Source organism: Strix aluco, chromosome 10 (genome assembly GCF_031877795.1).
Source record: "Strix aluco isolate bStrAlu1 chromosome 10, bStrAlu1.hap1, whole genome shotgun sequence".
Lineage (NCBI taxonomy): Eukaryota > Metazoa > Chordata > Aves > Strigiformes > Strigidae > Strix > Strix aluco.
Genome location: NC_133940.1, coordinates 8,059,466 through 8,074,416, shown reverse-complemented (window position 1 = coordinate 8,074,416; position 14,951 = coordinate 8,059,466). Strand labels below are relative to the sequence as shown.

At 40.9% G+C, this 14,951-nt stretch overlaps 1 protein-coding gene across 3 annotated transcripts in view; it reads right to left on the bottom strand.

Annotated features, from left to right (window-relative positions):
* Positions 1–14,951, bottom strand: part of AFF2 (ALF transcription elongation factor 2) — a 349,091-nt gene that overhangs the window by 41,905 nt on the left and 292,235 nt on the right. For all 3 annotated transcript variants that reach the window (XM_074835138.1, XM_074835139.1, XM_074835140.1), the window contains 2 exons: positions 2,671–2,833; positions 1,119–2,138 (listed from right to left, as the gene is read on the bottom strand). In XM_074835138.1, the coding sequence (XP_074691239.1) occupies positions 1,119–2,138; positions 2,671–2,833 (1,183 nt within the window). The remainder of the gene's footprint in view (positions 1–1,118; positions 2,139–2,670; positions 2,834–14,951) is intronic.

Here is a 14,951-nt window from a genome sequence, read left to right as displayed (position 1 = left end):
ACATCTCTTTCCTCTTTCTTCTCTTCTCCTTCCTCCTTACATCTCTGCCTTTAGTGTACAGCTAGACTATAAATTGAATGAAACCTCCTGAGTTTACTCATATGATTATTTCCACTTAATTCAAGAGGGAAGGAGCCAGTGCAGTGACTCATGTAGGCAGGGGTGCAGACCCTGTGTCTGCCTGGCATTCTCTGTCTTTGTCTTGCATTAACTCTCTTGTTCCACTGGACTGCTCAAACTCAGGATTTCAAGAAGTCCACTAGAACAGACAGCTGAAGTCACGTTCACAATGATTTATAAAGTTTGGGTTATAAAAAAAATACGCTATGATGTCTTCTCACAGACAGACCAGAACACAACCATTTCAGCTAGAAAAACTGACTACAAAAATTCATTTATGATATAAAACTTCAGTTTCTTTTCTGAAAACACATTTCGTTTGAAGTGCACTGTCATATCCCACAAGATAGGATACCCTTGGGCATAAATAACATAAAACACATGATAAAACATAACGCCTTAAGTCAAAATATATTTGCTTTTTCAGGTAGCTCTGTAGAGAAAGCAGCTAGTTAAGCAAATAATATTTCTATGAATCACATTTGTTTATACAACAAAACAATATAAAGACTAAATTCACCAGGAGCATAAGGAAGCACCATTCCATTGACTTTAATGAAGCTATGCCTGTTTAAGCCAGTGGTGAAAATGCCTTAATTCTGCAGACAATAAAACTGTGCCTTCCAAATAGAAGTCACATTTTCTGAGCAAGGCTGAACCCCTAGCAATACAAACTCATCCTTGGGAATCTTTCTGCATATTACAGAACACTGGAAATTAATGGGTAAGTGAGCAAATACAGTGAAAATCTTATAAGGCAAATCTCAAAAAAATACACTGTTCATTGATTTTGTCAGCTGGAGTTTGTTTTTTACTAGTTTCTGATGTTAATTTGTAACGCACTTGTAAATGTATGTCCTTTGTAAAAACAACAAAGCCTTAGTGTTATGATGCCTCCTTACAGCGCTGCCACAGGTGCAGTGAGGAATCAGACTACGGTCCTGACCTTGGGGATGCACAGAAACTCAGTTTTCCTCTGAACGATGAAGACGACTTACCTTGTGTTTCCTTTTGGATTTTGTGGATGGTTTTTCAGCTGCTGGGGTAGGGGACTCTCGAGATGGTCGCCTGTGTTTCACATTTGCCTCTCTTGGTTCACTTTTCACAGACGTGGTCTCAAAAGGCTCTTGTCCAGGTATCCTAGAGAGTAAACTAAGGTCTATTTTCACCCACAGAGATTTGAGTTCTTCATATTCTCTTAGTGGGGACAGAAGTTCATTTTGGACGACTGGGATAGGAGAAAAGAGCTGCTCCTCCAAGTCATTGCTGGTCTGGTCAATGGATGTGTTGCTGCCATTGCTAGTTAAACTACTTACGCTGAGGATGTTACTGCCAGAGTCCTTCACTTTGACGCCATTTCCAGACCCAGTGCAAGCTGGCAATACCTTAGCCTGTAAGCTCTCCTCCTGGTCTGTATTTGAGTCAGAAGTAGATGAATCCGTTTCAATGAATTCCCGGGACTTAGGGACAATTTTGCTGGGGCCTCGGTACTTTTTCTTCTCTGAAGTGAGACCTGTGCTAGTTCGTGGTTCTTTCCTTGGAGCGGTCTTCCCAACTGCTGCTTTAGTTCGAACCTTTGGCTGCTCGGGGGGTTCCTGTGTGTCTTTTTCTTTGGGAGTGTTGCTGGTATTATTTGGTTTGGGCCAGTTATACTCTTCTACACTGGAAGTCCTTTCTACCTTTTTGGGTTGCTTTTTCCCAGTAGTCCTTTGTGAAGTTGGCTCATTATGAGCTGGTGACTTCTGCTTGGAGCTTTTTGCCTCTGGGGTTTTCTGGGCAACCCGTGGCTTGGCTTTCTCTCGGATGGGACTAAGGATCGCCCGGTCTTTGGAATCAGTTGGGGGCAGGCTGCAGTTGAGCTTCCCTTTGTTTGGCCCTTCGGCCTGCTGGTTGCTCTGGGCCTGGGAGCTGGTCTCGCTGTGAGGCTCATTTTGATTGTTGATGATGGTCTTGTTGTGGGGGTTCACTTTATTTAGCCATTTATCCAGCTGCCATTTGTTTGTTGAGGGAGGTTCAGGCTGCAGTTTGAAGAATGACAAGGAACAAATCTCAGACAGAAGCAACGCTTTCCCCTTTAAATGAGAACGTTTTTAACGTACCCTTTTATTTCAGTCAACTAGTGGTGACTGCTAGTTTTATGGGAGTATTTATGGAGTATTTATGGTTAATTAGGCTTCCTTATCTGGTTTACAATGTGGCCCTGGAGAAATTTAATACAACTAAAAAGTTTAGCTGGTCCCTGAAGACATAGTTTTGTCATGTTGCCTTTCCTTAGTCCCAACTGAATACTGTGTCAATAAAATCTTCTCTAGCTACTGGCAAAAATCTAAATATTTCTTTAAAGCAATTCAAATGTAGGCCAGAAGGATTCTTCCAAAAGTTAGAATGAGTATGTGGGTCATACACATAAAACTGTAAAGGGAGAAAAAAGTTGACAGCATCAAACAGCACAGAACTCCAACATTTTCCTAACAGGGAGCAGGATTTCACTCCCTTCCATGATTCCCCCTCTGAGCCCCCGCTGGGGAGGAGCTGAGAGTGTGGCTTTACCTCCGGCGTGGCACTGCGGGACTCCTCGTTGCACTCGCTGTCACTGGAGCTGCTCTCGCTGTCGGAGTCGGACTCGGAGCTGCTCTCGGACTCGCTGGAGCTCCCGGAGCCGCCACTGGAATGGGCCAAGCCGGGTGCGTGTGCCGCTGGCACCGGCAGGCTGCTGCGGGGAGAAGATCCTCTCGTGTCAGTATGCTGCTTGTCTTTTTTAAAGTGTTGCCTTGGGGGGAGCCACCAAGCGAACCCTGTTCACACCGCCTTTCCTCAGTGCCAACTCCCTCTCCTGCAGTACAGACCCAATGGAAACTCCAGCGGCCATGCCACCGCGTAGCCACCAAAGGAGCTGGGTGGGCTTATGCTTCACGGGACACACTGATAATGGTGTTAATAACATTACCATCATCATCACCCTCAATGAGAAACACTTCAGTGTCACAAGCCTCAGCTTATTAGCCCAATGATTGCGAAAACTAACAATCACACTTAAATAATTCATTAATGGAATCACGGTTTCTTCATTTTTTGCCAGTTCATTTATAATTTATGATCAAAGGAAGGACATCAGGCAACTAATATTGGACAGGGCATTTTAAAAATTAATTTTAATGAATACTTTTACACTGCAGCATACAAAAACTACATATTTTTGACAAGTCTCCAGGGACTGCCCAAGAATTTTTTATTTATAGCTGTTTTTTCTCTCATGTTTATGATAATGCAGTGAGAAAATGGCATTCATGCTGAAAATAAGCCTCTCTGTGAAATCTATTTTTCTGCGTGTTCAACTGTCCTCCAAGATGTATTTATTAGCAGTGCGCTGGCTGTCATTGTTTTTCTTCAGCATTCATTTTTAAACTGAGAGGTTGGATGACCGCAGTTTTTAGCACTACAGAATTCTGCCAGTCTGAGTCTTTATAAACTCATCTTTAATTTCAACTTTTTTGTCAGGGAGATAACCATAAGGTTTTATGTCTCTTTGGCTGATCTATACAGAGACTTTTTGATGACTTATTTTAAATTTGTGAAGCTGACAAAGCAAAGTGTTTGAAAATTGACACCATTTGCTAGTACTCCTTTATGGATATTCAATACTTCACCTTAATATATCATGTGCTGTGTGTGTCCCATATTGAGTGATCAAGAGATGTCTAGAAATTATAATACAGCTTTGCCTTAACTTCTGCTATCTGCTTTTCTACTTTCCTCTGAGAAGGATTCAGGTAAGCCAGGTACATGCCCTCATTCCCCTTTCAAACTGAGATGCTATATGCATCAAGATGCCCTCTGAAAAAACACAGTAACCAAGAAACTGGAAGTTGGAAAAGCCAGAAAAAACTGATGTGTGACCCTGCTCTGCTATAGAGTCTTTACAAGTGTTGCCATTGGCTTCCGTGACAATAATAGATGGTCTTTAATTTTCCTCTTACGCTAAGCTACTTTCTCTCTCCCTCCTTGTTGGTAAACCTATCCCTTACACCGCGGTTGGTAACATAACTGTCTCTTTGAGCATTGCAATGGCCCTGCAGTGCCCATTGACAAAACAGCTTGGTGCTTTAGGGTGCATTAATGAAACAAAATTACTCACTTGGGTAATTGCTACAGATCACTAACTTTGTTGCTCATTAAGTGCATATACTTTTTTTTTTTTTTTCCTTCTTCTAGAGGCTCTTCACTCAACTGACTCAAGTAGAGCTACTTAAAAAATTTCAACTGGAAGTAACAGGTAAATCAAAAGAACAGATGCTTTTAAAAATATGGGCATTTCCAAAAGTATTATGGAAAAGTATTACGGAAAACTAAACATTGCTGCATTAAAGAATGGATCTTACGCTTTGTATATAATGTCATTGTTTTTGGAAACCATTTGCGCACTTATTTTTCTTTCTTTATCCCTCCTTTACAGTGAAGCTCAATAAAGTGTAGGGAAATACATTTTCCACTTCTTTTTTACAGTAAACAAGGAAACAGAACAGTGGAGAAAAAGTGAATGTGTTTGTAGGGGAGTTTGCCCTTCAATTCAATGTCTTGCAATTTTGGTCTCGTATTTTCTATTTGGAAAACACTAAAAGTAGATGAAACCTGAGTTTTCCTACTTCATTGCAATTGTTTCCAAGAAGAAAGAATAAGAAAAAAATAGAAAAAACTTCAAGGATTCCCAAACTGAGGAGGCAAACGTGACAATTCCATTCTAAAATACGGAAATGAAACATCAGCCTTGAGAAAAATGTTATTTATGGAATTATCAGAACAATGAAGTTGTAACTTAGAAATGAACTTTTCCCTAAATCTGTGAGCTTCACCTGTCTCACTTCTATTTTCTGTTTTCACCCCAAAATGGAAGTGAACATGGCAATATTGATGTTTCAACCTTGCTGAAAACTCCAGTTCCCACAACCCTTGCGGAGAGCCGGTTGTGAAGACAAAGAGATGTCTAACCCTCAGCAGCCTCTCCAAGAGCTCAGGGCCGGGCATACAGCACATGCAGATCCTGCAGAGAGTAGCGGGGCCCACGGCTGCACCGAGTTGGTGGGGCATCAGTCACGTCCCCCGCGGCCCAGTTCCTGCAGGGAATTAACACACCTTTGTAGCAGGGCATATAAACCTGCACAGACTCCTGCAGAGACCAAGCTCCTTGCCTGTGGTGGTTTAGGCCCAGGCAACCCCCCCACAGAAGGATGTGTGGGGGGCTGCACACACATCTGTGCAGATCTGCCGAAGAAAATGCTCTGTTGTCAGTGCTGGCAAGTTTGCTCTCATTAAGATAACTGATTTAAAGAATATCACCTCTTATAATAGATCAAAGAAGGAAAAGCCAGTGTCCCAGCAGCTAAGGCCAGACCTTTCTAGCCTTTAAACACAACCTACATCTTTTAGCACTCTGGAAGAGAACTGACACTGTGGCTGGGATGCGCTTACACAAAACAACTGGAGTTGTACTGCAGCAGACTGCAACTGTCTGACAAAGAACTCAAAGGGCAAGAATAAAACCATGGAGATAGATGGCAGCTCCAACCTGGCCTTATTTTCTTTCTTTCTGCACACAAGCCTCAGAAAAAGTTATCATATGCCAAACATTACTGAATAACACAGTTCAGCAAGCTTGCAGGAACCAGACAGACTCAAAATAATGTTTTTCATACAAAACACAATGAGGTCATATTTGTCTTTCATCTGGGATAATAAAATTATGCCTTGGCTACATCGGGTGGTTTCATGCTGAAGGCATCATTGCTGATCTACATTTTTAAAGTAGAAGCATTTGTATGCTTTGCAAAACAATCAGATAAGACCCAAAATGCCTTTCCTAGCATCTCACCATACTAAAGATAGAGAGATCTTGCACATAGCTACATGCACAATCAACTTCTAATCATGTTGTTCAGCAGAACAGAAGAAAATATACAGACCTTTCACATACAAGTGCATGGGAAAAAAATCTTTGCTTCCAGTAAAATGAGTTTAGTGGAGAGATTCTGGTTTTTCTGGGGTATTTTCCTTAAATAAAATGTACCTTTTAGTTCAAAAGAACAGGTTGGTTTGCACTCTTCCCAAAGACTTCTTCAGCTTTAAAGTTACATCACGTTTTAATAGATGCTGGGATAGATTCTGCAAATGTGCATTCAAGCAGGGGTTATACAAATAAGTTGGGCTTCTTCACATAAGTATCAACTACATGAACTGGGGGGTTGCCTCTCTAAGAGACTTTCAAAGCAAGCTTTGTTGTGTTGCTAAGATCCAGACAAGGAATGCCAGCCTGGACAAGGTTTAAAATGGACTTAAAGCATTTTATCATCAGACACAAGTCCTCAAAGTGACTAAAGGGGGCAGGAAGCACTGGTATTTGAAACTCTTGAATTTTTATTTCCCAGCAGGAGATGAGCACTCATATTGCTCCTCAGTGTTTGGGTGGACAATGTTTTCATTGCATTTGAACTGAAAAAAATATTAATAAAAACAATGCCGCACAATGGAACACAGTACTGTTTGGGTATATAACACTTAGAAAAAGCCAGTTCATTATTATCACTTGAGATTGGAGGCCCCTACTGAGACCAGTGACCCGCTGTGCTGGGATCTGTGTAAATACATGATGAGACACAGTCCTTGGGCCAAAGAGCTTGCAATCCAAACACACAAAGCAAACGTTAGAGGTATTACAATCATCCTCATACTCAGTGCAAGCCTGTCACATTCTCTAAGTGCGAGGCCTCTCTACAGTTAATAGAAACATCAGTTTCGCCCCCCCTTTTAATGTTGTTCTCCCCATTTTCCAAGCCCTGTGCTCAGCACTTGAGCTGAATCCCGCAGGGCAGTCAGACGTGCTCTGCCCTGACCCAGAGCCCTGACCACGGGTGGGCTATGGGGGAGGAAAAATACACACGTGACTCAGCAGCAAGGACCCCCATTACTCAGGCCAGTAGGATCAGTGTCTGCTTACCGCTCTCCAAAGTGGCTTCTCCTGTGCCATGGAGATGGGAGACACTGGAGTGACACCCATACTGTAGGTGGGAGGAGAACCATGATGATGTCTCTAGCTGCCTGCAGACTGGCAAGCTCTCCTCCTCGCTATCAAACAGTGAAGCAGACAGAAGAGACCTGCACATCTGGAAGCAATTTGGAAGGCAGCTCTTCTGCAGCACTTTTACCTATCTCCCTTCTCCTGTTTTTGCAGCACACGGCGCTTCCCCTGTCCCTTGCTGCTTGGCAGCATGATTGTGCACAGCGTGGGCACAGATTATGAGATAGGAAATGTCTTGACGGAAAGGACAAACACCAGTAACTCCAGTACCTGCCAGTGGTTTTCAGCACTTGAGCTCAAGCTTAACTACAGAGCAGCTGAGACTTGCAGGTGTGTGGCTGCTGATGGCTCCTGGTGAGCAACTGCATCAAGCTCATCACACACCAACTATCTTTCTGTCACTGCAGTTCACTGGTACGGGTGATCTGCCTAAATTTCAGTGTCTCCTGCAGTGTGTCTGTTTTTTGACTCATGGGTTATTTTTCCAATGTCAATTAAAGCAGACATGGCGTTATTATGTGTCTGCATTATTATGCTGCCTAGAGAATTGAGGACCCAACATGCAGCTTACACTTTTGTTGTTGTTGTTGTCATCTAGACTATTATATTATTTTCAACACATCATTTACTCTACTGTTGTAATAAATTATTTTCAAGATTAAACCTGGTAGTTACAACAAAGATAATGTGAAATACTAAAACTCATTAACCTCTAATAAGAAAAACAATAAACTTTTTACCCTGTAAATACATATGTAAAAAAAAGTAATACAAATTAGACTACTGCAGTAAAACTCATCAAGGAACAAAAATTCCTAACAAATCCTTAGCTATCTCCCTGAACTTTTCACCAATTAGATGTAGTCATGTTAATTGCTGTGAAGAGAATTTGGCAAATAGATGGTGCCCTCCAACAACAGGTTTATTCATTCCAACCATTCCTTTTTAGGGTAATGATGAATTGTTCCATTGCTCTACCCAGAAATCAAATGTAAACTTGGAGAAAGCAAAGCACTGCTGGGAACAGATGGGAACTGACCAGTGAGTCAACAGTATATCAATGCTGGCAACGCACAAGAAGCAGCTCTCTACAAAGGTATCTTTACTGCACAGGCCTATTTTTAGGGAAAATTCAACCAATGAAATCTGGAAAAGGGAAGGTCTATGCTGGAAAAGTGACTACAGACTTGACAGAGTGGTTGATCTTCCTGTTGAGGCACTGGATTGGGACTTGGATTAATTTTGCTTCGTGTCTGAGAAGAAAATACGTCTGTGCATCAGTTCCTGCTGAGTAAAAAGAGACTATGTTGCCTATCCTTAATCTGGCTTGTCTATTTAAAATGCAAATTCCTCAAAACAAAGACTCTGATTGCACAGGGCACTGAAAAGTGAGCACCCAGCTCTGCATAAGACTTCTGTGCACAACAACACACTACAGCATCTACCAGAGTAGATGGTAACACTCACTCTTGGGGGGATACTGTTGTTCTCCCACTCACTACACTTTATTCTGAGAGAAGAGATAGAGCAACAAATCAGCTTCAGCTTTTCTGAAGCTAGCCCAATCTCTCCTCCAGAGTCTACTTCTATGGAAAAAACTGTGAACCCGAGGGGCACTACTAGGAGTTACTGGGCTCACTGAATTCTGTGTAGATGTTCAAAAAAGGCTGCTTCATTATTCTAGCAGATAATAATAGAGCAGCACCTAGCAGATTAATATTTAGTGTCAGAATTTAATACCATAACTGTTCAATAACGAAGTTTTATTTCTCTTCTATTCTTATACCATTATCAGGAAGTAATATTCTCTTCTAATTTGAAAGGGAGCTGCCATTTTTTTATAATGAATGGTTCATATCTACATCTTCAAACTTATATATGACTGCCATTAGATTGCTTTTTAAAGAAAAGGATTGCTCTGAATGATTTGTTCACTGCCTTTCCATTGGTTAGTATTAAATTATTTATCATCTGGCTGGTAGGATTCAAATCTAAACTTTCAAAGACTGGGTTGACACAGGAACTGAAAACGTGCATCAAGGCCTCTTAAAATATTAATCAGCACCCAGGTCAATGAAATGAAATAAGGTGTGGAAATTGTTACTTTAGCTAACATTAGCACGCATAGTAAGACATCACTTATGATGGCTCTCTCATGTCAAAACACATGGAAAGGGAAAACCTCTCTAATATGTTATTCAGGATGTGGCAGCTGATCTGCCTGTATCAGTCCTGAACACTGTAATGCAAATAGGAGTTCTGATTTATTTTGAGGGGGAGGGTAATTTACAAGATGTTGTATGTAAAAAGCCACATTCTCATTTTATTGTGTTCAAAAGTAACTGTTTTAATCAAAGACTGTTTATAACAAGGTTGATAGTTACTGAAACAGATTTTTTTCATATACATATAACCCTTTTATACTTCCAGCTTTAAAGACCATAAAAAAGGATAGTAAAGATGAAAGAAATAAAAAGAATGACAGAGCTAACTCCTATGAGCCACAATCTATGTCAAAGCAGAACTAAAGTGATTGACAGCTTGCATTAGTAATGAATAGAGTGGGGAAAAGCTGCCAAGAATCCGTAACAAGGTCAAAGCCTTCCAATAAAGAATTACATTAGCCCAAATCCTAGGTGGAACTGCGTATATACATCTGCAACGTGACTTTAACCATGGTACTGTTCCTACTGTCCTATTCTGACCCTTTTCCAGGTTTTATTCCTGGGCTACAGTAAGTTCTGACTCTTTATCACACCTGCGATAAAGAACAGGTGTAACGTATCAAACTGCCTGTGAAATCATAAAAAACAAACAGAAGAGGAGGAATTTTAATGGCACATCCCTAACGGTGCACATAAAAAACTTTCTGAACTATTGGTATGGTAATCACTCTCCTTCCAATTTCACAGCACTCTTATACACACTTGACATGGAAAAGAAGGGGATTTTGCATATTAAAAGCAATATTGTATCCATGATTTGTGCATGCATCACTCTGCTCACCTCAGAGTTTGGAAACAATTTTGTGAGCATGATATTATTCAGGGAATGCAATGTATGTAGACTTTTTGATGTACAATATTTTAGTGAATGGATTCAAGTGTCAGAGAGCGTTATTTGTACTATGCCCTGATGTGCTACTGTTTGTAGTATCTGGAAGAACAAGAATACTATCTCTTACTGTGAGACTCCAAAGGGCCTCATTTGATGTAAATGGAACCATTTTATTATATTAATGTTGCCCCACTGAATCACGTTAGATATGAGTATTGATACATAAAAACTTATTTATTTTCCACAAAGGACGTGCAGAATACTGCATCTTTCAGTACACTTTGTGAATCTTCTGTGAAAGTTCAGAAGTACATACTCACCCTTCTACTGTTTATAGTTTTAAGTTAACATAAAATGTTTTTTAATGAGTCACTTATTTACACTTTGATTTTACTTATTTCAGCAGAAAGCCCAAGTGTGGTCATGATAAAAAACTTTCAAAGTGAACCTCTGAAGGCAAAGTGTTGGCTTTTTTCTCATTCATGTATGGCAGAAACTTGGACATGTAACACTGTAAATGAACTACCCTGATCGTTCTAACTCAGTTCTACTTCAGTTCTAACTGAAAACAGAATCCAGCTTGCAGAGCCCAGTGGGAAGAGAACTGGGAGCCATGGGACCAAAACACACTGGTGCAGATGGATCCACATGACACCTCCAAATCCTCAACATTTCCAGTCTCATCTGCTATCTGAGGAAAGCTAATTTTACTATCCTGAGCAACCAAGCAGCCAAAAAACATAAGAAAGTAGGATTTTTTTTTCTTTCCCCATATACGACAACACCTCTGAGCTTGAAGAGGTGCCAAAAGGCATATTCTGGTTTTCCAGAGCTTTATTGCACACACACAGTCATTCACACCTGTGCACTATGTATAAGTGGCACAACGTCAGCTCAGGAAACCATCTGAGGATTTACTCTCCAGGGGAATCCCCTGGGAGCAGATCAGCAGTATAACCACTTCCAGACCAAAGAGGATGAACCAGGAACACGAGGCTCTGCAAGCCAGAGAAGGGAAAACAGCCTGTTGCAGTCTGTTAAAGCCACCCCTAGTTAGAAAAGGCCCAAGATTGCTCCAACTGTGGCTATTGTCAGGAGCATGACGAGTAAAACAAGCAATACAGAAAAGAGCAGAGATAAAAACTGAGTACAATCAGAACAAATTGGGAAATATTTTACTAAATGAGCTTCAGCTGCTCACAAACTGGTAGCAATCTCCATGCATTATACACTGTACAAAGCATGAAACAGCAGGATTGGTGCTAGAGGCATGGTGTGGCTCGTAGGCATGTACTCAAATGATTAAGGCATAAATAATCCACCTCTATGGAGATGACTACTACACCTTTGTAAAGAAAGACAACCCTGTGGTTATAGCACAGGTCTGACACTTCAGAAAACTGGTTGGATTCCTGTGTCTCTCTGGGATTTAATGGGCAAAATAATTCAATTCCTGGCACTTCCTCCTTGTTTTTAATACAGATAGTATTGTGAGACTCCCAAGCATATTTATGTTCATCAGATTTAAACTGTAGGATAACAGGGGCCAGAGAAGTACACAGACACTAATGAAAACCACAAGCAGACACTTAGTTTCACTGCTACTGTCATAATAGTAAAAAGGAATCATCATTATTAATAATGGGCAATTACTCTGAAATAGTTTTTAAAGAAGTATTCCTAAAGGCACATGATGAATTTATGGCACACCACTAGTGCCTTTCATGGCATATAAAGATGTATTTGAGCACACATGACTTGTTTTTTGAACAAGGAGAAACCTGTCTAGTAAAATATTAATAGAGCTGAGTACTGAAACATAGGTGTCTTGCTTGCAATTTATTTTAAAATAGGGTGAAAAACTCCATTTGGAGGGAAAATCTAAACCTTCTCTTTATTTCTGTTTGATGTGAGTTCCTTTTAATGCTGTTGATTTTTGCCAGTTACGTAATACACTGCTTTAAAGATTTTAAAAAAAAAAAGTATTAAATCTATTTAGGATTAAATATCATCTTGAAGGATCTTATGTTAAGAACAGAGCTTAAATCTTTAAGCAGCATACACCCTTAATTATGACATACGTAGGTATTTAGGAAAAAAAGGTGTTTCTTTGAGTGATAAATGGACCTGAAGATTCTTCACAACATTCACTATAAATCACAAAAGGCCATTAATAAACAGTCAGAAAAAATGACAGTTACTACAAGTATCTGCTCTCATACTTTGCCTAATACTATCAGTGTCATGTTTAAACCTGACATCTTAAATCTTCGACATGAAAACCCTTTAAGTCAAAAGGCTCAGCTATTTTAAACAGAATTTTCTATGCTTGTTATTTTGAATGACAGCAAGAGGAAACAGAGAATCTTTAATTCTTTAACCTTATCTGGCTGAAAATCTTGCCTTTCAGCCTTTTTCATCAACATCAAAATAAAGGGAAGACCCTATTAGCTTCCACACCTACTTGCTGGGACCTTGTGGGCAGAGTTGCCAGGTCTTCCAGAGGGAGGTGGTGGTGGTGCTCAGCACCTTCAGGATGGAGCTCTGTGGGAGTCAAGCCAAACCACCAACAGGATTGCACCGCCTGTGTGCCTGCTGAGAAGTGCAGAGCCAGCTTTGATTTAAATGGGACAGACTAACTGGGGTCACCAGAAGTAACAGTTGCAACACTGATGCCCTCCTGAAGACTGACTTCAGTACTTTGTCCCCTCTGCCACACTGCCTGCTTTCTTAACCTAGGCTGAGAGAAACTGGGATGCCTGGCAGAGGCAGTTAAAATCTGACCTGGAAAGGACTGCGGACAAACACTGTATTCCCCAAGAGGGGTTCGGGAAAAGAGAAGCTGAGTGACCATAATCCTGAGTCTAAAGTGGGTTTTGTCAATGGGGCGCTGAAAAAAGCAACATTTTGTCTATTCTTTCAATATGAACAAAATAATTTAGATCTTTCGGATTAGAGAAATTATTTCTTCTTAAAAACCTTCCAGCTAAGAAGCTTTCATTCTGGACACTTCCTGAGTTACAAGAAATGGATTTTTCAACATTACTACCATCCATTTTTCCTCAGACTGATGAAGGGTTATTGTATCAGCAATGATTTGCTGAAGATCTGCCAACAAGCAAAGGTCAGGAAGACCCAAACCCCTCATGAATACAGAGGTAAATAGGCAAAGTTCAATCTCCCTTGAACTTTTTATTGTTTTCAACTTGATAATCATTCCTTTAGTAACGTGCAGATGCATTCTTCACACATCTGCCCAGAGAGCCTCAATCTCCTAATGCTCCAGTGTGGCATGGTGGGTGCCTATTACATGAGACCTGAAGCTCTTTTGCTCATTAATGACAATCAGTAGTGAGATGTCACTCTACTAGCAGGGAAGTAGAGAAATATTCATTTATTTTCTGCATTAGAATTAAAAACCCACCCACTCTCTCTAATTTTGCCTGCAGTATTTGAGATATCACGGACAATAAAGGTACATTAACCAAGGATGGAGCTCAGAAGTCAGACCCTACAGTAGAAGGGAGCACAAGTGTTCAAAGAGGCTGAGCAGGACTGATTGCTTGTGCAGCAGGGCTCCAAGGTGAACACTGCCAGTGCTTGCATCCCCTGCAAATGCACAGGGAGAGACAGACACTGTGGCCCAGACCTAAAAGGCTCACCCTGAATTTCAGATCAGTCCTAAGCTGGATCCTGCTCAGTAGTAGCACTGCTTGGCTGATCTCTCGCTCTCTTTTTGCAGAGCAAAATCTACAAGACCAGTCTGTAAGTTCAGATGCTGCCTTCAAAACCCTGGAACGATTTAGCATCTATACAATGCTTTGTTTCCTCCTTTGCTTTTTAAATGAAACAACATCCCTCAATGTTCTTACAAGCGAGTTGTGCAGAGGCTGCTGAGAGAAAACATAGTGTGGCAGCATGTTCCTCCCACCACGCTCAAGTCAGGCTGGATTCCTGCACCAACAGACTGTCAATGGGAGTTTGACATGGGCAGAGTTTTGAAGCTGAAAGCTGTACTTGCTAGTTTTGAAGTGGAGAGGCTGTTATTTTTGAATCTGAATTCATAAAACATCACTTATCATCTAGGTTACAGATGGACTCAGGATCCCACACTTGGCTCCAGAGCTTGGATAACTCACACTGCATATCTGGGGTTTGGGTTCAAGCCCATCTTGAATATAAATTTAGAATGAAAGAAATACACGCAAATACCAGGCATATTATAAGACACTGCCAGCTGTTTTCTTCCACTTACAAGACCGTTTCTGAGAAAGCAATGTATTTTTTTTAAGTATATGGTGGAACATGGGAGTGATGACAAGCTGGTATCCCTGAGTTCAATGTGAACCTGACCTCATTCTCAAGTTTAGGGTGTCTCTTGTTCCTGACGCATGCCTTCCTAGGCCTCTCAGGCTGCATTCTTTATTAAGTTTGTTGAGAAATGGAACAGTGTGCTCACAACCTTTTTTTGGATCTCTCCTTGAAAAATATCTGTGTTCTATCTGTGCTTAAATGACAGCCTGCTGCTCGTTTTCCAAGAAAATCCATGCCAAAAGTCCGGATAACATTTAACTCACAGGCTGGTATACACAGAGCTGGCCTTGCGGGTCATGTTCCCAACTGAGTAATGGACTCACTATATTATCCCTGGCAAGTCTTGCAGGTTGGAATTTTCAAACAAAAGCAAACAAAATCAACTTTTGTT